This window comes from Entelurus aequoreus, linkage group LG05, assembly GCF_033978785.1.
Source record: "Entelurus aequoreus isolate RoL-2023_Sb linkage group LG05, RoL_Eaeq_v1.1, whole genome shotgun sequence".
In the NCBI taxonomy this organism is placed as follows: Eukaryota; Metazoa; Chordata; class Actinopteri; order Syngnathiformes; family Syngnathidae; genus Entelurus; species Entelurus aequoreus.
In genome coordinates this window covers 82,961,013-82,982,381 of record NC_084735.1, presented here as the reverse complement: position 1 = coordinate 82,982,381, position 21,369 = coordinate 82,961,013, and the positions used below count along the sequence as shown (strand labels likewise).

Below are 21,369 nucleotides of genomic sequence, written 5' to 3'. Positions count from 1 at the left end.
AATTTTAATTTTTACAGTGTACAATTTGATGGGTAATCAGAGGTCAAGCAGATATTTAAGTATTCATTTTTATTTTGACAAAATTAGAATGTATGATAACCTAATATTTTGTGTTATTAGATAATGTTAAAGTTGAAAGGATATGCAATTGCGTGCAGTACATACTGTATGTTTTAATGTCAAAATGAAAAGAACAAATACATATAGTAGGAAAATATGACATACTTTATTAACACACCCAAAAAGGGACAAACGGTAGAAAATGGATGGATGGTTGGATTTCCAGGCTTTTGCGGGCCACATAAAAGGATTTGTCGGTCCAGTGCTGGCCCCCGGGCTTTGAGTTGGACACATGTGGCATACAACATGATGCAACGATAGAGAGGTTGCAAAAAAGGCATTGAATAGGATAATAAAAATAATGAATATATAAAATAATAATAAATTATGGAATATTACAGAAATATTACTGGAACGCAAATGTATTTTAAACTGCCTTTCAAAAATGTCTACAAAAGGGGCAGCTTGAAGATTTTTACTTAAATCCTTAACTTTTCAGGTCCATATTGATTATAAAAAGTTAATGGATTGAATTATTATTTTTTATTGTAAACGTTACGTATACTAAACAGGCCTTTTGTCAATGCCGTGATGCCTTCGCAAACAGTGGGAAAGTACCATTGCCAACAGTCAAACCAGTTGAGAAAAGCAGAAAATCGACTTATACTCACGCAAAAAAAAAAGGAAAAGCAAATGTAAAATTGATTCGGATTGTTACTTACATTTTTCGATGTGAATTTCGACTTGATGCCACTGCTTCCTTGCGTCGTGGATCAGGAAGAGCGAAGTGGTCCCTGAACGTCTCATCGATTCACACATTCTCCATCTTCCTCCGACCGGGCAAAGGACTAACCTTCGTCCTGCGCACATTTTTGAAAGATTTGACCGATCGTCATCCCTCATTCCGGTATTTAAAGGCTTCTACTTTGTCGAAATGTAAACAAAACGAAGCTTGGCTTTGGGTTTGCGTTTTCAGATCACGTCCGCATACGTTTAGTCACGACCGCAGAGATGTTGTCATCCAGCGCCAATGGAAAGTGGGCCAGCGGGGCTCTGCTACTTTGATGCCGCATCTAACCTTTTAAAAAGACCCACATAAAAAAAACACAAATAAGTAATTCCTGTGTCTTGTCCGACATTTATTTTTCACTGTGTTCGCGTTGGATGGAGATCGGACAAGTCGCATACTGACGCCTTTAGCATTAGCATTAGCATTAGCAAACATCTGGCAGGCTTCATTTCAGACAAAATGACGTTCGAGCGAGGTGAAACTTTGTGTTGTGTCGCCCACAGATACATTGTTCGTGTCACATGATAGTTTAGTAAACATTTACTGTGATATTAATGACATTAGCGACTAAGCTTTAGTGTGGGACACTCCATTAAGTACACCTGGGACACTCCATTAGGTACACCGGTCTCGTTCCAATACAAGAGATTTTGACTGACTGGGGTGTTTAAAGTGTCTATTTGGTCTTACTACATTTCTCTTCGTGAACGAGTTGGTCAACATTCATTTTTTTTTATTTAGAAGAGACATAACAATGTCACTAATTGTACATCTGGTTGCGGAAGACTCGAATATAACTGACATGGGTACTCCAAAAAGACTCGATGTTCACCGACTCACGGGTACTTGACGAAGACTTGATTTTCACAGACTCAGAAGTAAATGACCAAGACTCTAGTTCCACTGACTCAGGGTACTTGACAAAGACTCGATTTTCATTTACTCACGGGTAGCCCATGAAAATTAGATTTTCACTTGACAAAGACTCAATTTTCACTGACTCATGGGTACTCTACAAAGACTCGATTTTGTCTGTTTCTCGGGTACCACAACAAGACTCAGGTTTTCACTGACTCCTGGGTACTTGACAAAGACTCGATTTTACCTGACTAAAAGATTAGATTTTCACTGACTGACAGGCAAGATGTGATTTTTACTGACTCCCAGGTTCGTCACCGACTCACGGGTACTCCACAAAGACTCCATTTTCACAGACTTTAGGGTACTTGACAAAGACTCGACTTTCACCGACTCACGGGCGCTTGACAAAGACTCTGTTTTCACTGACTCACGGGTACTTGACAAAGATTCAATTTCACTGAATCTCGGGTAATACAAAAAGACTCCAATTTTCACTGACTCATCTGTACCTGATAAACATAACATTTCCACTGACTCACAGGTACCTGACAAAGACTCAATTTTCATTTACTCACGGGTAGCCGACAACCATTAGATTTTTACTTGACAAAGACTAAATTTTATCTGACTCACAGGTATTCGCAAAGACTCAATTTTCACAGACTCAACGGTACTTGACAAAGACTCGGCTTTCACTGACTCACGAGCGCTTGACAAAGACTCAATTTTACCTGACTCCCCGGTATCCCACAAAGATTAGATTTTCACTGACTCACGGGCACATGACAAATATGTGATTTTTACTGATTCCAAGGTACTTCACTGACTCACGGGTACTCCACAAAGACTCCATTTTCACAGACTCTAAGGTACTTGACAAAGAGTTCGACTTTCACCGACTCACGGGCGCTTGACAAAGACTTGGTTTTCACTGACTCATCTGTACCTGATAAACATAAATTTTTCACTGACTCACAGGTACCTGACAAAGACTTGATTTTCATTTACTCACAGGTAGCCCACAACAATTAGATTTTCACGTGACAAAGACAACATTTTCACTGACTCATGGGTACTCGACAAAGATTTGATTTTACCTGACTCTCAGGTACTCCACAAAGATTCGATTTTCACTGACTCGCGGGCCCATGACAAAAATGTGATTTTTACTGACACCCAGGTACTTACTTCACTGACTCACGAGTACTCCAGAAAAACAAAATTTTCACAGACTCAAGGGTACTTGACAAAGACTCGACTTTCACCAACTGACGGGCGCTTGACAAAGACTCGGTTTTCATTTACTCACGGGGTAGCCCACAACAATTAGATTTTCACTTGACAAAGACAAATTTTTCACTGACTCATGGGTACTCAACAAAGACTCGATTTTCACTGATTCTCGGGTACCACAACGAGACTCAGGTTTTCACTAACTTGACAAAGACTCGATTTTACCATGTACCCCACAAGGATTAGAATTTCACTGACTCACAGGCACATGACAAAGATGTGATTTTTACTGACTCCCAGGTACTTCACTGACTCACGGGTACTCCAGAAAGACTACATTTTCACAGACTCAAGGGTACTTGACAAAGACTCAACTTTCACCGACTCACGAGCGCTTGTTGACAAAGACTCGGTTTTCACTGACTCACGGGTACTTGACAAAGACTCAATTTCACTGAATCACGGGTAATATAAAAAAACTCCCAATTTTCACTGACTCACTTGTACTTTTCACTTGATAAAGAGTACATTTTCACTTACCCACAGGTACTTGACAGAGACTAAATTTCACTGACTCACGGGTAATACAAAGAGACTCAGATTTTCACCGATTCATGGGTACTTGATGAATCCTCGATTTTCACAGACTCACGGGTACTTGACAAAGACTGGATTTTACCTGACTCCCAGGTACTCCACAAAGATTACATTTTCACTGACTCACGGGCACATGACAAAGATGTGATTTTTACTGACTCCCAGGTACTTCACTGACTCACGGGTACTCCAGAAAGACTCCATTTTCACAGACTCAAGGGTGCTTGACGAAGACTTGGTTTTCACTGACTCACGGGTACTTGACAGAGACTCAATTTCACTGAATCACGGGTAATACAAAAATACTCCAATTTTCACTGACTCATCTGTACCTGATAAACACTCGATTTTCACTGACTCACAGGTGCTTGACAAAGACTCGATTTTCATTTACTCACGGGGTAGCCCACAACAATTAGATTTTGACTTGACAAAGACAAAATTTGCACTGACTCATAGGTACTCTACAAAGTCTCGATTTTCACTATTTCTCGGGCACCACAGTGAGACTCAGGTTTTCACTGACTCCTGGGTACTTTACAAAGACTCGATTTTACCTGACAGGTTAGATTTTTACTGACTCACGCGTACATGAAAAACATGTGATTCTTTTTACTGACTGCCAGGTACTTCACTGACTCACGGGTAATCCACAAAGACTTCATTTTCACAGACTCAAGGGTATTTGACAAAGACTCGACTTTCACCGACTCACAGGCGCTTGACAAAGACTCGGTTTTCATTTACTCACAGGTAGGCCACAAAAATTAGATTTTCACTTGACAAAGACTCAATTTTCACTGACTCATAGGTACTCTACAAAGTCTCGATTTTCACTATTTCTCAGGCACCACAGTGAGACTCAGGTTTTCACTGACTCCTGGGTACTTTACAAAGACTCGATTTTACCTGACAGGTTAGATTTTCACTGACTCACGCGTACATGAAAAATATGTGATTTTTTTACTGACTGCCAGGTACTTCACTGACTCACGGGTAATCCACAAAGACTCAATTTTCACAGACTCAAGGGTATTTGACAAAGACTCGACTTTCACCGACTCACAGGCGCTTGACAAAGACTCGGTTTTCATTTACTCACGGGTAGGCCACAAAAATTAGATTTTCACTTGACAAAGACTCAATTTTCACTGACTCATAGGTACTCTACAAAGTCTCGATTTTCACTATTTCTCGGGCACCACAGTGAGACTCAGGTTTTCACTGACTCCTGGGTACTTTACAAAGACTCGATTTTACCTGACAGGTTAGATTTTCACTGACTCACGCGTACATGAAAAACATGTGATTTTTTTTACTGACTGCCAGGTACTTCACTGACTCACGGGTAATCCACAAAGACTTCATTTTCACAGACTCAAGGGTATTTGACAAAGACTCGACTTTCACCGACTCACAGGCGCTTGACAAAGACTCGGTTTTCATTTACTCACGGGTAGGCCACAAAAATTAGATTTTCACTTGACAAAGACTCAATTTTCACTGACTCATAGGTACTCTACAAAGACAAGATTTTCACTATTTCTCGGGCACCACAGTGAGACTCATGTTTTCACTGACTCCTGGGTACTTTACAAAGACTCGATTTTACCTGACAGGTTAGATTTTCACTGACTCACGCGTACATGAAAAACATATGATTTTTTTTACTGACTGCCAGGTACTTCACTGACTCACGGGTAATCCACAAAGACTCCATTTTCACAGACTCAAGGGTATTTGACAAAGACTCGACTTCCACCGACTCACAGGCGCTTGACAAAGACTCGGTTTTCACTGACTCACGGGTACTTGACAACGACTCAATTTCACGGAATCACGGGTAATACAAAAAGACTCCCAATTTTCACTGACTCATCGGCACTTGATAAACACTCGATTTTCACTTACTCACAGGTAGTTGACAAAGACTCAATTTCACTGACTCACGGGTAATACAAAAAGACTCAGATTTTCACTGATTCATGGGTACTTGATGAATCCTCGATTTTCACCGACTCACGGGTAATAGACAAAGACTCAATTTTTACTGACACCTGGGTACTCCACAAATACTTAATTTTCACTGACTCTTAGGTACCACAAAAGACTCAGATTTTTTCTGACTTCCGGGTACTTAACGAAGACTCAACAAAGTCCGGGGGGCAAGTTTTTGTGCACTTGTGGATGCATTAAAGCAGTGGTCCCCAACCACCGATTGGTACCGGGCCGCACAAGAATTATTTATTTATTTATTTTTTTTATTTTTTTATTTTTTAATTTTTTAATGAAATCAACATAAAAAACACAATATATACATTCTATATCAATATAGATCAATACAGCCTGCAGGGATACAGTCCGTAAGCACACATGATTGTATTTATTTATGTAAAAAAAAAAAAAAAAAATTTTTTTTTTTTTTTTTTTTTTTTAAATACAAGCGTTGACCGGTCCGCAGCTACAAAAAAAAAGTTTTATTTTTTTAAAATACACCCCCCACCCCACCCCACCCCCACCGGTCCGTGGGACAAATTTTCAAGCGTTGACCGGTCCGCAGCTACAAAAAGGTTGGGGACCACTGCATTAAAGTACCCAATTTACTTCAGTGCGTCAGTAATAGAAATGGTGTTTCCTATCAGTAGTTGCCACCGGTTTACCCTCACTAGCCACCGCAGAAAATTGTCAAAAGCCCATTTCTTGGTGTTTTACTTTGGCCCAATTTTGTGCAGACTACAAGAACTACAATTATGACTGACTCCAAATATTTCACAACAAACAAAAAAGGTGAGTAAACAAGTTACAGTACTGTATCGTTCCACGTCAGCAAGCCTGACAGTTAAGTACCAACCTGTGGCCGTCCTCCTTCAGGGGAGATCTTTGAGCTGAAGGCAGAGCTGAACAATGAGAAGAAGGAGAAGCGAAAGGAGGCGGTCAAGAAGGTCATCGCCGCCATGACGGTGGGCAAAGATGTCAGGTAAGTTCCAAAGCAACCGGCTAGATAACCTGTCACGGTCGATTTATTTATTCGAGTGAGCGTCGCTTGAATTCTGAGCGGGTCCTTCTATCGTTGCAGCTCTTTGTTCCCGGATGTGGTCAACTGCATGCAGACCGACAACCTGGAGCTGAAGAAGCTGGTGTACCTCTACTTGATGAACTATGCCAAGAGCCAGCCGGACATGGCCATCATGGCGGTCAATAGCTTCGTCAAGGCAAGGCCACACCCCTTTTCTCTGCACATGTCGCTTTTCCACGAGCTCAAACGAGCACTACGAGGTACTATTCTCGAGTACATGGTAACATGAAAGATACATGACATAAATAAAACACCCACGGTACAGGTAACCCACGGTCTGGTACCTACTTTGGTTTTTGGGCCAAAGTTTTGATTCTGTTTCGGTAATATTTTGGTGTAAACATTATTTTCTAGTGCTGCACCACACATTTTCAATGGTAGACAGGTCTGGACTACAGGCAGGCCAATCTAGTACCCGCACTCTTTTACTACGAAGCCACGCTGTTGTAACACATGCAGAAAATGGCTTGGCATTGTCTTGCTGAAATAAGCAGGGGCGTCCATGATAACGTTGCTTGGATGGCAACATATGTTGCTCCAAAACCTGTATGTACCTTTCAGCATTAATGATGCCTTCACAGATGTGTAAGTTACCCATGCCTCGGGCACTAATACACCCCCGTACCATCACAGATGCTGGCTTTTGAACTTAGCACCTAGAACAATCCGGATGGTTCTTTTCCTCTTTGGTCTGGAGGACATGATGTCCACAGTTTCCAAAAACAATTTTAAATGTGGACTTGTCAGACCACAGAACACTTTTACACATTGCGTCAGTCAATGTTGGCGTTAACTCACTTTTTGTGTCTTTTTACGCATTGAAATCAGAAAGGACGCACATTTTCGGGATTTTTATTTTTTTTACCGACCCTGCCATGTCCGGGTCAAAACTCCGGTTCGCTTTTTCTTTTTAATTGATTATCGCTTTCCGCCTGTGTTTTGTTTTGTTTATATTTGCCGGTGTTGTGCCAAAATGTGATTGCCTGCCAAAAATCGATTTCCTTCGCGGGAGCGCGCACCGCTCGCTAAACCTGCATTGCTTGGCTTCGTTTGTCCACAGCGGATTACTAGGTGTGAGACAAACACTTTATCTTCAGCCAATCGGGGAACTCTTATCAACTGTCAAGTTTGGTTGCGCCATCTTGATGTCTCGCTGTTGATTTTTGCATGTAGGGAGAAGAAAAACAAAAAATGAGTGCTGCAGAGAGCAAATAAATTGTGGATAAAACTGACAGTATGTCACTTTTTCTTATTTTAAAATGTTTTCAAACGAACCGTAGTCAGACCAAGACCGGTTATACCACACCACCTTAGCCGCGCTCACCCTTCAGAGCACAGCTGGCATTAAACCTGCAGAAAATAGTTCTTCTCAGGTTTCTTTGTTTATATTTTCTCACTTTGCACTATTTCGTTACACTTTATTAAGCATTTCTCGCATATTCATTATTTTTGCACCTTCATTTTAAGAGCTTATTGTTCAGTGTTCAATGTGATTTTACAATTTTGCTTCCATTGATTGTTTGTGTTTTCCATGCTTGTGTTGACGTTTCCTTTCCTTTCTGCCTTGATAGCTGAGGGGATTATAATCAGAAGAAGGTTACATTTGAAATAAAAATGTTTACATTGAATATATTTTATTTTAGAAAAAAAAATCAATAATTAAACCAATTTCGATATCGACCGATACAAAACACTTATGCCGCGATACAATTTCCAGCTATATCGCCCAGCTCTTTTTTTTTTCCTTCTCAACATTTTTACTTTAATTTGCCTCTCTGCAAAAACTGCATTTTGCAGTAAACAAAGTATAAGCGATTTAGTAAACACTATAAGTCTGTTTATTTCAATTGTTAGTTTTTTCTTTATTGCCTGTTGTGTAATTTAATTTATATTTACCCCATATTTGTTCCCACTACCGCACCTTAAGTTGAAGTCCTTAATCCCGTTATATGCAAATATAATGACAATAAAGTCCATTCTATTCTTCTATCTATTCTATTCTATAAGACACAGGTGTCAAACTCAAAGCCCGGGGGCCAGATCATTTTATCTGGCCTGCAAACACCTGGAAATGATATGTGTCAATAAAGTACTTAATATTTTCTCACTAAATGTAATGGAGTTTCTTCATTTTGACAGAAAATGTATATGTACTGCTTGAAATTGCATACTTTTTAAACTTTAATAGTATCCAATATTGCAACAAATATTACAGTATATTATCATACTTTCCAAACGTGTTTGTGTCTAAATAAAAATACTTAACTTTACAGCGAACTACCCATCAAATTAATACAAATGACAATACATTTTATGTTCTTTACAGCACATTACTGTAAATTGAAAAAAACTACTACTGTTTTTTGCGTTAAAATTCTGTTGACTGAGCTGCCAGTTTTTGACTGTAAAATCTACGGTTGTAGTTTTTAACGGTGTATTACTGTAAATGGAAAGACAAAACATTTGTTTTTACGGTAGAAAAACTGGCAGCTTAGTTGCCAGAATAAAAAAAGAACTTGTACTGTTTTTCCATGAACCAGGCATGTGATTTTTCCGTCTAAAGTCGGAATTCCGTCTTTTTTAATCTCGGGAAGAAAAAAAAAATTATCTCCCGTTTTTCCGTTTTTTTTTCCGACCCTAAATCAAGATTCGAGACGTAGTTTATATTACGCCGTAGTTGATTGGTCGATATGTTCCTTGTGACCAATCAGAACATCTGTTATGAATGATGACGTTAATAACGTCATCATTCATAATGGTTATTAGCGCCATTTTCCATATGTAAACGATGTCGGTTCTCGAGAGAAAGGACGCTTTACGAGTAAAAGAAATTGATAAACATGTCAAAAATAAGTTTCGATGGGACTGGATGGAAAGGGAAATCACTGATACTGTTGGGAAGAAGGAAGTTACGACTTTGTTCGGTGATTTTATTCGGAAAATCGATCGTCCCGGAAAGGTTTTGTGCACGCGGTGTCATGATAATATTGACTATGGATCACAAGGTTTCAAGGCTTTGGAAGTACATGCGAAACGCCAAAAACATATGAAACAACTAAGCAAGGAAAACAAACTTTTCACTAGCTGGTACTTTTGGATGTCAACCGAAAGTGAGCAAACCTTACGGACTTCATCTTGTTTACATCGACAACTGCCGTAGACATGGAGAGGAAAGATCCACCCACTTCAGTTGCAGACAGGGTTGTTAATTATGAGGTAAGCTAAAAAATATTTGCTTGCGAAATATGCATGTCTGTTTTAAATATTAACCAATTATTGCTTTACGAAATATAAATGGGTTTTTCTCAAAATAAAAAGCCACGTGAAAATATATTATGAAATTACAGAAATTCAAAGAGTCGCATTATTGATTCTAGTTAACAATTTATTTGAAATAAATTTGCATATAATACTATTTTGTAATATTAAGTTCTTATGTAGTCTGTTGAAACTATTGTCAGTGGTGTAACAATCTTGAAGGTAAATATTTTCACACTTGTTTCATGCAATATGTCAGTGTCCTCACATTATTATTATTTCCTATTTTCAAATATGAGTAAACAATACTAAACATGTTTAATTATTTTCATAAATGTATATCCTCTTTTGGCGAAAAGAATGAAATGTTTACATTACATTACATGAACTGAAGTAATGTGGTAATACTGTAAATAAACTGTAGATAATAACACTGATCAATGTGACACCTGTGGATGTGAAATGAACACAAGATGTAAATATTAGTGACTAAATACTGTTGGGACTGAACCATATACAGTGATTCATTAGGATCATTGGGTTATGCATGTTCTATTAATGATGTTTTCATGTCTTTAAACACTAAAATATTTTCTTCAAATGGTGCTGTCTTTGTTCATTTTAGCATGTTAAATTGGTGAAAAACCAGGAGCTTCGGGGGGGCGTTGCCCCCCTTGTCCCCGCACCAGGGCACCCTGGACCTGGCTGGGGGCCATCGTCCCCCAGACCCCTGGAAATTTTTTCAGTCTTTTTCATTGTGGTCAAATCACATGCCTCCATCCATCCATCCATTTTCTACCGCTTATTCCCTTCGGGGTCGCGGGGGGCGCTGGAGCCTATCTCAGCTACAATCGGGCGGAAGGCGGGGTACACCCTGGACAAGTCGCCACCTCATCGCAGGGCCAAATCACATGCCTGATGAACAATATAATGTTGTAAAAACCAATATAAATTTAACAGTAACATTCTGGCAACTAAGCTGCCAGCTTTTTCCGTAAAACCCCCCCAAAAAAATTAGTGGTACTGTTTTTCTATTTTCTGTAAAATGTTGTAAAAAATTAAGAAAACACTATATTTTACAGTAAAATTTTGTAAATGTAAAGTTTACTGTAAAATCGACAGTCTACTTAAAACAATTGATATAATTAATAATGAAATCCAGAGGAAAATTCATACATTATTCGCCGTTACAAGCGGTCCTCTGTTGGCAGCCATAACTGCCATGTGGCCCTCAATGAAAACCAGTTTGACATCCCTGCTGTAAGACCTTTCTTTCAAGTTAACAGTTACTAAACAACACTTTCAAATAATAAATTAGGCTTAGTCATTGATTATTCATTGATCAGTGCTTCTCACCAGTGGTTTGGCAAATGACAAGCTGTGACCCAGACTGTGTATTAGGGCTGCAACAACTAATCGATTAAATCGATTAAAATCGATTATAAAAATAGTTGCCGATTAATTTAGTCATCGATTCGTTGGATCTATGCTATGCGCATGCGCAAAAGCTTTTTTAAAAAAAAATATTTTTTTTTATTTTTATTTTTATTTTTTTAAAATAAACCTTTATTTATAAACTGCAACATAAACAAACAGCTGAGAAACAATAATCAAAATAAGTATGGTACCAGTATGCTGTTTTTTTAAAATAAAATACTGGAAAGGATAGACATGTAGTTTGTCTCTTTTATCCGATTATTAATCGATTAATCGAAGTAATAACCGACAGATTAATCGATTATCAAATTAATCGTTCGTTGCAGCCCTGCTGTGTATTAAAACAAGCTTTTATTTAGTAAAAAAAAAACAGTAGTGACGGCATGCATTCGTAGACGTCACGTGCAAAACGCACCCAACTTACCATAAGGTAACGTGCAGCGGCAGTGCCTACATTGGCGAAAACTAGATTCGTACAGGAACCTTCAAGTTTCTGAGCCACGGCGCCCCTATGCAAACCGCGAGACGAGGTACCGCTGTATTCCCCAATGAAGTCCCCCAAGTTAGCCAAGATATTTGTGATTCTTGTCCAGGACTGCGAGGACCCAAACCCCCTCATTCGGGCCCTGGCCGTCCGCACTATGGGCTGCATCCGAGTGGACAAGATCACGGAGTACCTGTGTGAGCCACTGAGGAAGTGTCTGAAGGACGAGGACCCGTACGTGAGGAAGACTGCGGCCGTGTGCGTGGCCAAGCTTCACGACATCAACGCCCAGATGGTGGAGGACCAGGGCTTCTTGGACTCGCTGAGGGATCTCATCGCCGACTCCAACCCCATGGTCGGCATCCAGGCCTTAGACCAGGCCTGGGCAACTATTTTGACTCGGGGGGCCACATTTTGAGAAAATAAGGTGTCTAGAGGCCGGTATATGTGATTTTTAGGAACACTAGCACAAAACCTCACCATTTTTTTTCTTTTCATTTATTTATTTATTTCAGGCAATGACAAAGAAGTACAAGTTGACAAAACATAATAATATAAATGAATATAGTGCATTATTGTCCAGTTTTGCCTGAAAGGGAGTGGGAAGAAGATAATTTATTTAATCCCACCATCAGTTCTCCATTCAGTGATTATTCACATGAGTTTCACTCTTACTTTGTTCAAGGATTATAATACAGATGTTGTATCATAGTGGCATTGCCACAGGTAACAATAATTATTACACTAACAATAATTTGTATCAACAATGTAGGAATAATGAATATACCAACAATGGTAATAGACATCATAGCAATAATGGTAATAGACAACATAGCAATAATGGTAAGAGACAACAACGCAATAATGGTAAGGAAACATTGAGCACATGTTAACACTTTGAGACAGAGTATAGCAGCAGGTCAAATTAAAGACCCTCATCTCTATATTTGAACCAGACCCCATGTTTGTATAATAGTTTGAATCGATTAATAGTTTGGCATTGCTTGTGTTGTAAGTCCAGTTTGTTCCATAGTTTTACTCCGCATACAGACACACAGAAACGTTTACGAGTGGTTTGAGCTCTCGGCAATAAGAAATATCCAAAGCCTCTCAAGTTATGAGCCTGCACTCGTCTTATAAAAAAACGTTGTAGATTAGGTGGCAATAATTTGTTAAATGCTTTATATAAGATTATTAATGTATTTTTTTAACAAGGTCATCAAATTTGAGCAACTTTGATTGCATAAACAGATTATGAGTATGTTGTAAATAACCAACGTTCTGAATGATCCGCACTGCTCTTTTCTGTAATATGATCAGAGGATGAATTGTGTTGTGGTAAGTATTCCCCCATACTTCAACACAGTATGTAAGGTATGGGAATACCAAGGTGCAGTAAAGAGTATGGAGTGCATTTTCATTGAGGTATAGTTTTGCTTTGTTTATAATTGAGAGGCTTTTGGAGATTTTTGTTTTAATGTGTCTGACATGAGGTTTCCATGATATAATTTACTATCAATTATTACTCCCAAAAATGTATTCTCATTTTGGGTACCATCAATACTTATTTTCTTTTCAGACGTTATGTTGCGATTTCCAAACATCACTATCTTAGTTTTATTTATATTCAAAGATAATTTATTTGTGTCCATCCATTTTTTTACTATGTTTAGTTCTGTGTTTACTGTATTTATGAGCTCATTATAGTCATCACTACTGTAGAATATATTTGTGTCGTCTGCAAATAGTATACATTTCAGTATTTTGGATGTATTAAACATATCATTAATATATACATTAAACAGTTTTGATTGAATGCTAAAAACGTTATGACAGACCACCTTAAAAAACGGAATGGAATTTTTGTTTTTTTTTACTGAATGACACACCCAGAATGTACATGAAAATTAAGAATGTGGGATTTAAAATATTAACTATGACCGATAAAACACTGAATATTGACAACATATGAATGTCACACCCCATCTCAATCGACATATTTTACAATCAAGCAAAACGCAACAAAAATGCAACAAACACAGCGAAATATGAACGCGAAGGGTAAAAAAAACAACCCACCTACAATCTGATATATTTGATATGTCACTAAGCTTTACAACTTTGTTGTAAAAATCTCCCCTTCTGCGTCTGTCTCTGGCCGTTTTGGAAACACTCTGTGGAAACGCTCCCCACCCACACTGCTTGGTGCCTCGTCTGAGCTGCTGTGACTTAGATTACCATAGTAACTAATTAGTTTACCATAGTAACTAGTATATCATGCAAAAGCGCAGATTCCAACCATTGAAATACTTTGTATAGTTCAAGACTTACGGTCATTTGAAAACATCATTGCACATCATAATGGCAGCTACAGTTTTGATCTTAAAGATTTAAAAAAAATATTTGGGAATGTCCGGCGGGCCAGATTGAAAAGCTCAACGGGCCACATGTGGCCCCCGGGCCTTAATTTGCCCAGGTCTGCCTTGGAGGAAAGAAAGGGTGTTGTTGTTTACTGAAATAAAATCCTTCTCCCTCAGGTCGTCGCCAACGCCGTGGCCGCCCTGTCGGAGATCAGCGAGTCTCACCCCAACAGCAACCTGCTGGACCTCAACCCCCAGAACATCAACAAGCTGCTGACGGCCCTTAACGAGTGCACGGAGTGGGGTCAGATCTTCATCCTGGACTGCCTGTCTAACTACAACCCCAAAGATGAGCGTGAGGCTCAGAGGTACGAGCCAGGCCCCATAAGCATTTTTCCACCTTGACATTTGAATCGATGGTCGTTTTTTTCCGTCCTTTGAAGCATTTGCGAGCGCGTCACTCCCCGGCTCTCCCACGCCAACTCTGCCGTGGTTCTGTCGGCGGTCAAGGTGCTGATGAAGTTCCTGGAGCTTCTGCCCAAAGACTCTGACTACTACAACACCTTGCTGAAGAAGCTATCTCCGCCCCTCGTCACCTTGCTCTCCGGAGAGCCCGAGGTCCAGTACGTGGCGCTGAGGAACATCAACCTCATAGTGCAGAAAAGGTGTCGTATGTCAGACTGTAGCGTGCACTGTTGCGTTTGGTCGCTCGCTTTCATCTTCCGTTTGTGCGCAGGCCTGAGATCCTGAAGCAGGAAATCAAAGTGTTCTTCGTCAAGTACAACGACCCCATTTATGTGAAACTGGAGAAACTGGACATCATGATCCGCTTGGCCTCTCAGGCTAACATTGCCCAGGTATGAAACGCTTCGTCATTAAAGCATACTTGCCAACCTTGAGACCTCCGAATTCGGGAGATGGAGGGTGTTGGGGGGGCCTTCGAGCTTTTCTGGATGAAATTAAATTATTTTTTCCAATCTCCTTCTTGTTGTGTGTGCAGTTGTGCACTGAGCTCCAAAAGTCGTAGATGTTATTGTAGCGTCCCGGAATAGTTAGTGCTGCACGGGATTCTGGGTATTTGTTCTGTTGTGTTTATGTTGTGTTACGGTGCGGATGTTCTCCCGAAATGGGTTTGTCATTCTTGTTTGGTGTGGGTTCAGAGTGTGGCACATATTTGTAACAGTGTTAAAGTTGTTTATACGGCCACCCGCATGTATGGCTGTTGACCAAGTATGCCTTGCGTTATCATTAAACTAGGGCTGCAACTAACGATTAATTTGATACTCGATTAATCTGTCGATTATTACTTTGATTAATCGATTAATAATCGGATAAAAGAGACAACCTACATTTCTATCCTTTCCAGTATTTTATTGAAAAAAAAACAGCATACTGGCACCATACTTATTTTGATTATTGTTTCTCAGCTGTTTGTACATGTTGCAGTTTATAAATAAAGTTTTATTTAAAAAAAATAAATAAATAAAAAATTTAAAAAAAAAAACCTTCTGCGCATGCGCATAGCATAGATCCAACGAATCGATGACTAAATTAATCGGCAACTATTTTTATAATCGATTTTAATCGATTTAATCGATTAGTTGTTGCAGCCCTACATTAAACCAGTTAAAAGATCATACAACGTGTCAGCATTGCTTGACATCTTCGAGTAAAGATCATTGTTAAATCCGTCCAACGCTACATTATTATGTGACTGGGCCGGCACGCTGTTTATATGGAGGAAAAGCGGACGCCTAGACAGTATGCGGCTGTTAAGGGGTGAAGGTTTCAGGTGAGAGAGGACGCTAAAGGATGTGTCTTCAAGGCACGCCCCCAATATTGTTGTCCGGGTGGAAATTGGGAGAAATTCGGGAGAATGGTTGCCCCGGGAGATTTTCGGGATGGGCACTGAAATTCGTGAGTCTCCCGGGAAAATCGGGAGGGTTGGCGAGTATGCATTAAAGTAGGGCTGCACCAAACGATTATTTCTTAAATCGATTAATCTATCGATTTTATCGATTAAGCGTTTGATTTACTGTATTTTTCGGACCTTAGGGGGCACCGGAATTAAAAGGCGCAATGCCGATGAGCGGGTCTATTCAGGTCTTTTTCATACAAAAGACCAGTGTTGGGTTAGTTACTGAAAAACAGTAACTAGTTACAGTTACTAGTTACTTTATTTCAAAAGTAACTCAGTTACTAACTCAGTTACACCAAAAAGTAATGCGTTACTGTGAAAAGTAACTATTTAGTTACTTCTTTTTTAAAAGCTCCCATTAATGCCCTTATAGCCTTCATTTCAGTACTGTTATTGCACTGGAGAATAATACAATGTGTTGATCAACTTGACATGCATTTGCATCACTGAACTCTGCTAAGCAATGTGCTCTACATACAACACACAAAGACAAAGATATGTTTCAAAGGGCCAACTTATTTCAGGCCAGAACAAATTGACAAAACTATTTCAAATAGCTGCAACATAACATACATAAGTAACAAACAGCATAATAACAACATAGCTGTAAACAAAATACGTACTTTAACTTTATTTTTACATACCAAAGCCTAACCATGCGTTTTTTCTCTCAAGGAATTCTGAAATAAAATCATGTCTGAAGCCCAGAACACTCTACACATTTCCCCAGTTTTAGTTTAGAGATAAGGAAATATTGGCCTGGCCCACTACGATCCCTCTTTATGTTTGTGAACTTTATTTATTATACATTTAGAGTGATGTGATAATCAAACACTCTAGAAGTCTAGAAATAAAGAGTATATAAGAGAATTGGCAGAGTGTGTGTACTATAATTCATAATAACATTGATTTTGATTCAATATTATGTTTTGAGCAATGTTTTATTAGTCAACATTGTAACGTTTTCTAAATTACATTTCACCTTTAAGCTTTTTTATTTCACTTTTGTTATGTTTTTGTTTATTTTAATAGTATATTTAGAAAGTGCTGTGGGCCTTTAAAACATTAGCTGTGGGCTGCAAATGGCCTCCGGTGCACACTTTTGACACCCCTGCTATAGATAATAAAAAATGTAATCTGATAAATCTATGGATAAAAAGCTGAGCCTGGCGACGCATGCGTGTTAACAACTCTCTCGCTCTCTCTGTCTCCGCCCCTCCCTCACGAATGCTGCTGCGCGCACCCCTCCCTCCCCTCCCTCCCCTTCCCACACTCAGACACACACACAGCGCGGCTCCTCCGTGTGACACAAGAGATTCGGAAGAACGACACCGTAGCGCTGCCACAAAACACACTCAGATCTTCTGTTTCAAGCCAATACTACATAATAAGTAACGTAAAATAACGCAGTAACGCATCATGTAGTAACGGTAACTGAGTTACTGAATATAAAAAATAACGCGTTAGATTACTAGTTACCGCCGAAACTAACGGCGTCCCAACACTGCAAAAGACGCACCGGATTATAAGGCGCATTAAAGGGGTAATATTACATTATTATTATATTATATTATGATTTTTTTCTAAATTTAAAACACTTCCTTGTGGTCTACATCAGTGGTTCTCAACCTTTTTGTAGCTGGGGACCGGTCAACGCTTGAAAATTTGTCCCACGGACTGGGGGGGGTTTCATAAAGAAATACAATCGTGTGTGCTTACGGACTGTATCCCTGCAGACTGTATTGATCTATATTGATATGTGATGTATATATTGTGTTTTTTATGTTAATTTAATAAAATAAAAAAATAAAAAATTATTATTATTATTTTGGTTGGGGACCACTGGTCTACATAACATGTAATGGTGGTTCTTTGGTCAAAATGTTGCATAGATGATGTTTTACAGATCATCTTCAAGTAGCTTTCTGACAGTCGCTTCAGGATGCGCCGTTTTGTGGGCGGTCTTATTTACGCGGCTCACCTTCGGCAGCGTCTTCTCCCCGTCATCTTTGTTGTAGCGGTGTAGCGTGCAAGGACAGGAGTGGAAGAAGTGTCAAAAGATGATGGAGCTAACTGTTTTAATGACATTCAGACTTTACTTCAATCAATAACGGAGCAGCATCTCCTCATCCGTGGCTCAATAATGCAACATCGCCGGAAATAAACGTGAAAAAACGTCCGACTGGAACCTTCTAATACAGGCCTGGGCAATTCTTTTACTCGGGGGGGTGGGGGGGGGCAGATTTAGATTAAAAAAAAGTGTGTCTGGGGGCCGGTATATCTATTTTTAGGAACACTAATACAAAACCTCACAATAATGATTGAAAGCTAAAAACGTTATGACAGACCGCCTTAAAAAATGGAATGGAATTTGAATTTTTTTTTACTGAATGAGACACCCAGAATGTGCATGAAAATAAAGAATGTGGGATTTACAATATTAACTATGAATGATAAAACACTGAATATTGACAACATATTTTACAATCAACCGAAACGCAACCAAAATGCAACAAACATAGTGAAAAAAACCCCACCTACAATCTGAAATATCTCATAGTGACCATAGTAAGTAATTAGATGACCACAGTGAGTAATTAGGTGACCACAGTAACTAATTAGATGACCATAGTAACCAGTATATGATGCAGATTCCAAGCATTGAAAGACTTAGTATAGTTGAAGACTTCCGGTCATTAGAAAACATCACTGCACATCATAATGGCAGCTACACTTTACATCTTAAACATCTAAAACAATTATTTGGGAATGTCCGGCGGGCCAGTTTGAAAAGCTCAACGGGCCGCATGTGGCCCCCGGGCCTTAATTTGCCCAGATCTGCTCTAATAACTAAAGTTCCGTGGGTGAATTATGTAAACGCACTACAGTTTTTAGCGCTTTGATAGCTAGTCTACTGACAGATATAAGTAAGAACTTTACGCTACTTTATATTAGAAATGGCAGCAGCGGAAGATAAATGTCCCATAACAAGAAGATATAGAAAAAGAAGAAGCTTATCAACCTCGGTTTCGGTACGGACTACAATGGCACATTTTCAGTACTTATGCAGATCCCAAATACACATCAGCAGGTACCAGAAGGTAAGAAAAGTTGGTTTTGCATAATATTGCGAAACAAAACGCTCAATGTGTGGAGCTCAGCGAACGACAAGGATCTGGCGAGAGTCAGGTTAAGAGAATCGCCCTCGATGCCTTTTTAAGTGCAAAAGTCATTTCTAATTTGCAGTTTACAAAGCACTTCAGAAGGCTCACTCAACCATGTTGACATCCCAAACTTCTAGTAGACATGTTTTATCCCCCATTCATTCGCTCCCCGTCCGTTCCACCGTTACCAGATCTGGAATTTGCATGCACGTTGCGTTAATCGTTTTTTTCCAATATTATATTTTCATGATTGTGAGAAGCCAAAATCAAAATTTGATCACTTGTCCAGCCCTAGCTGACACCATCACTTGTATTAACTGTAAGTTTTGTGTAATTATAGGGAGAGCTATTGACTATTTGATCTGAAAAAGGAACCATAAAATCATCTTACTTTTTGGAAAGTGAACTAGTAGTGGCACTATTAGCAATACATTTTACTTAAAAATATTTAAGATCAATAAATGATTTTGGTGGACTAAACTGAATCCATGTGTAAGAGTCAATTGGATGTATTTACAGGTGCTGGCTGAGTTAAAGGAATACGCCACAGAAGTGGATGTTGACTTTGTGCGCAAGGCTGTACGCGCCATTGGCCGTTGTGCTATCAAAGTTGAGGTAAGACATGCTCATCAATAAGATTTTCACCCGGTCTATTTCTTGACTTGTACATATTCAGTACAGTGTACCAACCCCTGGGTCACTTCCCCTTTAAACCTCAGCTTTACAGATGCCACCTCTGCGACACTTGTTGGCTATATAGTGGAATTGTCATTTGTTTCCATGCAAATCTTCTATAATAGCCATGCGGAACGCAGTATTGATGATGTCCTCCTGTCCTCAACCTTTCCAGCAATCGGCAGAGCGCTGTGTCAGCACCTTGCTGGACCTCATCCAGACCAAAGTCAACTACGTGGTTCAGGAGGCCATTGTGGTCATCAGGGACATCTTCCGCAAGTACCCCAACAAGTATGTCATCAAGTCACCTTCACAATGATGATGAGTTATATTTATGTAGCACTTTTTCTTTTGACTTTAAGCACGGTACAATGAGAACTCATTATACTTACATTACCGTATTTTCTGGACCATAGGGCGCACCGGATTATAAGGCGCACTGCCGATGAATGGTCTATTTTCGATCTTTTTTCATATATAAGGCGCACCGGATTATAGAGCGCATTAAAGGAGTCATATTATTATTATTATTTTTTCTAAATGTAAATCACTTCCTTGTGGTCTACATAACATGTAATGGTGGTTCGTTGGTCAAAATGTTGCATAGATTATGTTTTACAGATCATCTTCAAGTCGCTTTCTGACAGTCGCTTCAGGATGCGCCGTTTTGTGTTTTCTTATTTACGTGGCTCACCTTCGGCAGCGTCTTTTCTCCATCATCTTTGTTGTAGCGTGCAACACAGTGATGGTGGTAAGCTACATTAAATAACAATGAACTTATTGACGGTAGTAAGCTACATTGAATCTTAATAATGAACTCCGTGATGGTGGCCAGCTACATTAAATAACAATAACTAACTTATTGTTGGTGGTGCATAACATTTAATAATAATTATAATATTCAAAATAATGCGATGAGGTGGCGACTTGTCCGCCCGAGGGCAGCTGGGATAGGCTCCAGCTAACCCCCGCGACCCCGAAAGGGACAAGCGGTAGAAAAATGGATGGATGAACTCAATTATGGTTGTAAGATAAATTTAATAATAATAATGAACTTATTGATGGTGGTAAGCTAGTTACATTTACTAATAATAATAATAAATAACTCATTTATGGTGGTAAGACGTATTTAATAATAACAATATTAATAATGAACACCGTAATGTTGGTAAGCCACTCCACCATCCAAGCCACATTGATGTTGATGAGCTACATTTAATAATAGATGTCAGATGTCCAATAATGGCTTTTTTGCCGATATCCGATATTCCGATATTGTCCAACTCTTAATTACCGATTCCGATATCAACCGATACCGATATATACAGTCGTGGAATTAACACATTATTATGCCTAATTTTGTTGTGATGCCCCGCTGGATGCATTAAACAATGTAACAAGGTTTTCCAAAATAAATCAACTCAAGTTATGGAAAAAAATGCTAACATGGCACTGC

The 21,369-nt window shown here is 39.2% G+C and overlaps 1 protein-coding gene across 2 annotated transcripts in view; it reads left to right on the top strand.

The window, feature by feature from the left end:
- Positions 1-831: 831 nt before the first annotated feature.
- ap2b1 (adaptor related protein complex 2 subunit beta 1) overlaps positions 832-21,369 on the top strand; it is a 34,982-nt gene continuing 14,444 nt past the window's right edge. For both annotated transcript variants that reach the window (XM_062049059.1, XM_062049058.1), the window contains exons 1-10: positions 832-967; positions 6,274-6,328; positions 6,413-6,518; positions 6,618-6,753; positions 11,906-12,151; positions 14,334-14,524; positions 14,600-14,821; positions 14,893-15,013; positions 19,758-19,853; positions 20,089-20,204. In XM_062049059.1, coding sequence (XP_061905043.1) covers positions 6,292-6,328; positions 6,413-6,518; positions 6,618-6,753; positions 11,906-12,151; positions 14,334-14,524; positions 14,600-14,821; positions 14,893-15,013; positions 19,758-19,853; positions 20,089-20,204 — 1,271 coding nt within the window. In that variant the 5' untranslated portion in view covers positions 832-967; positions 6,274-6,291. The remainder of the gene's footprint in view (positions 968-6,273; positions 6,329-6,412; positions 6,519-6,617; positions 6,754-11,905; positions 12,152-14,333; positions 14,525-14,599; positions 14,822-14,892; positions 15,014-19,757; positions 19,854-20,088; positions 20,205-21,369) is intronic.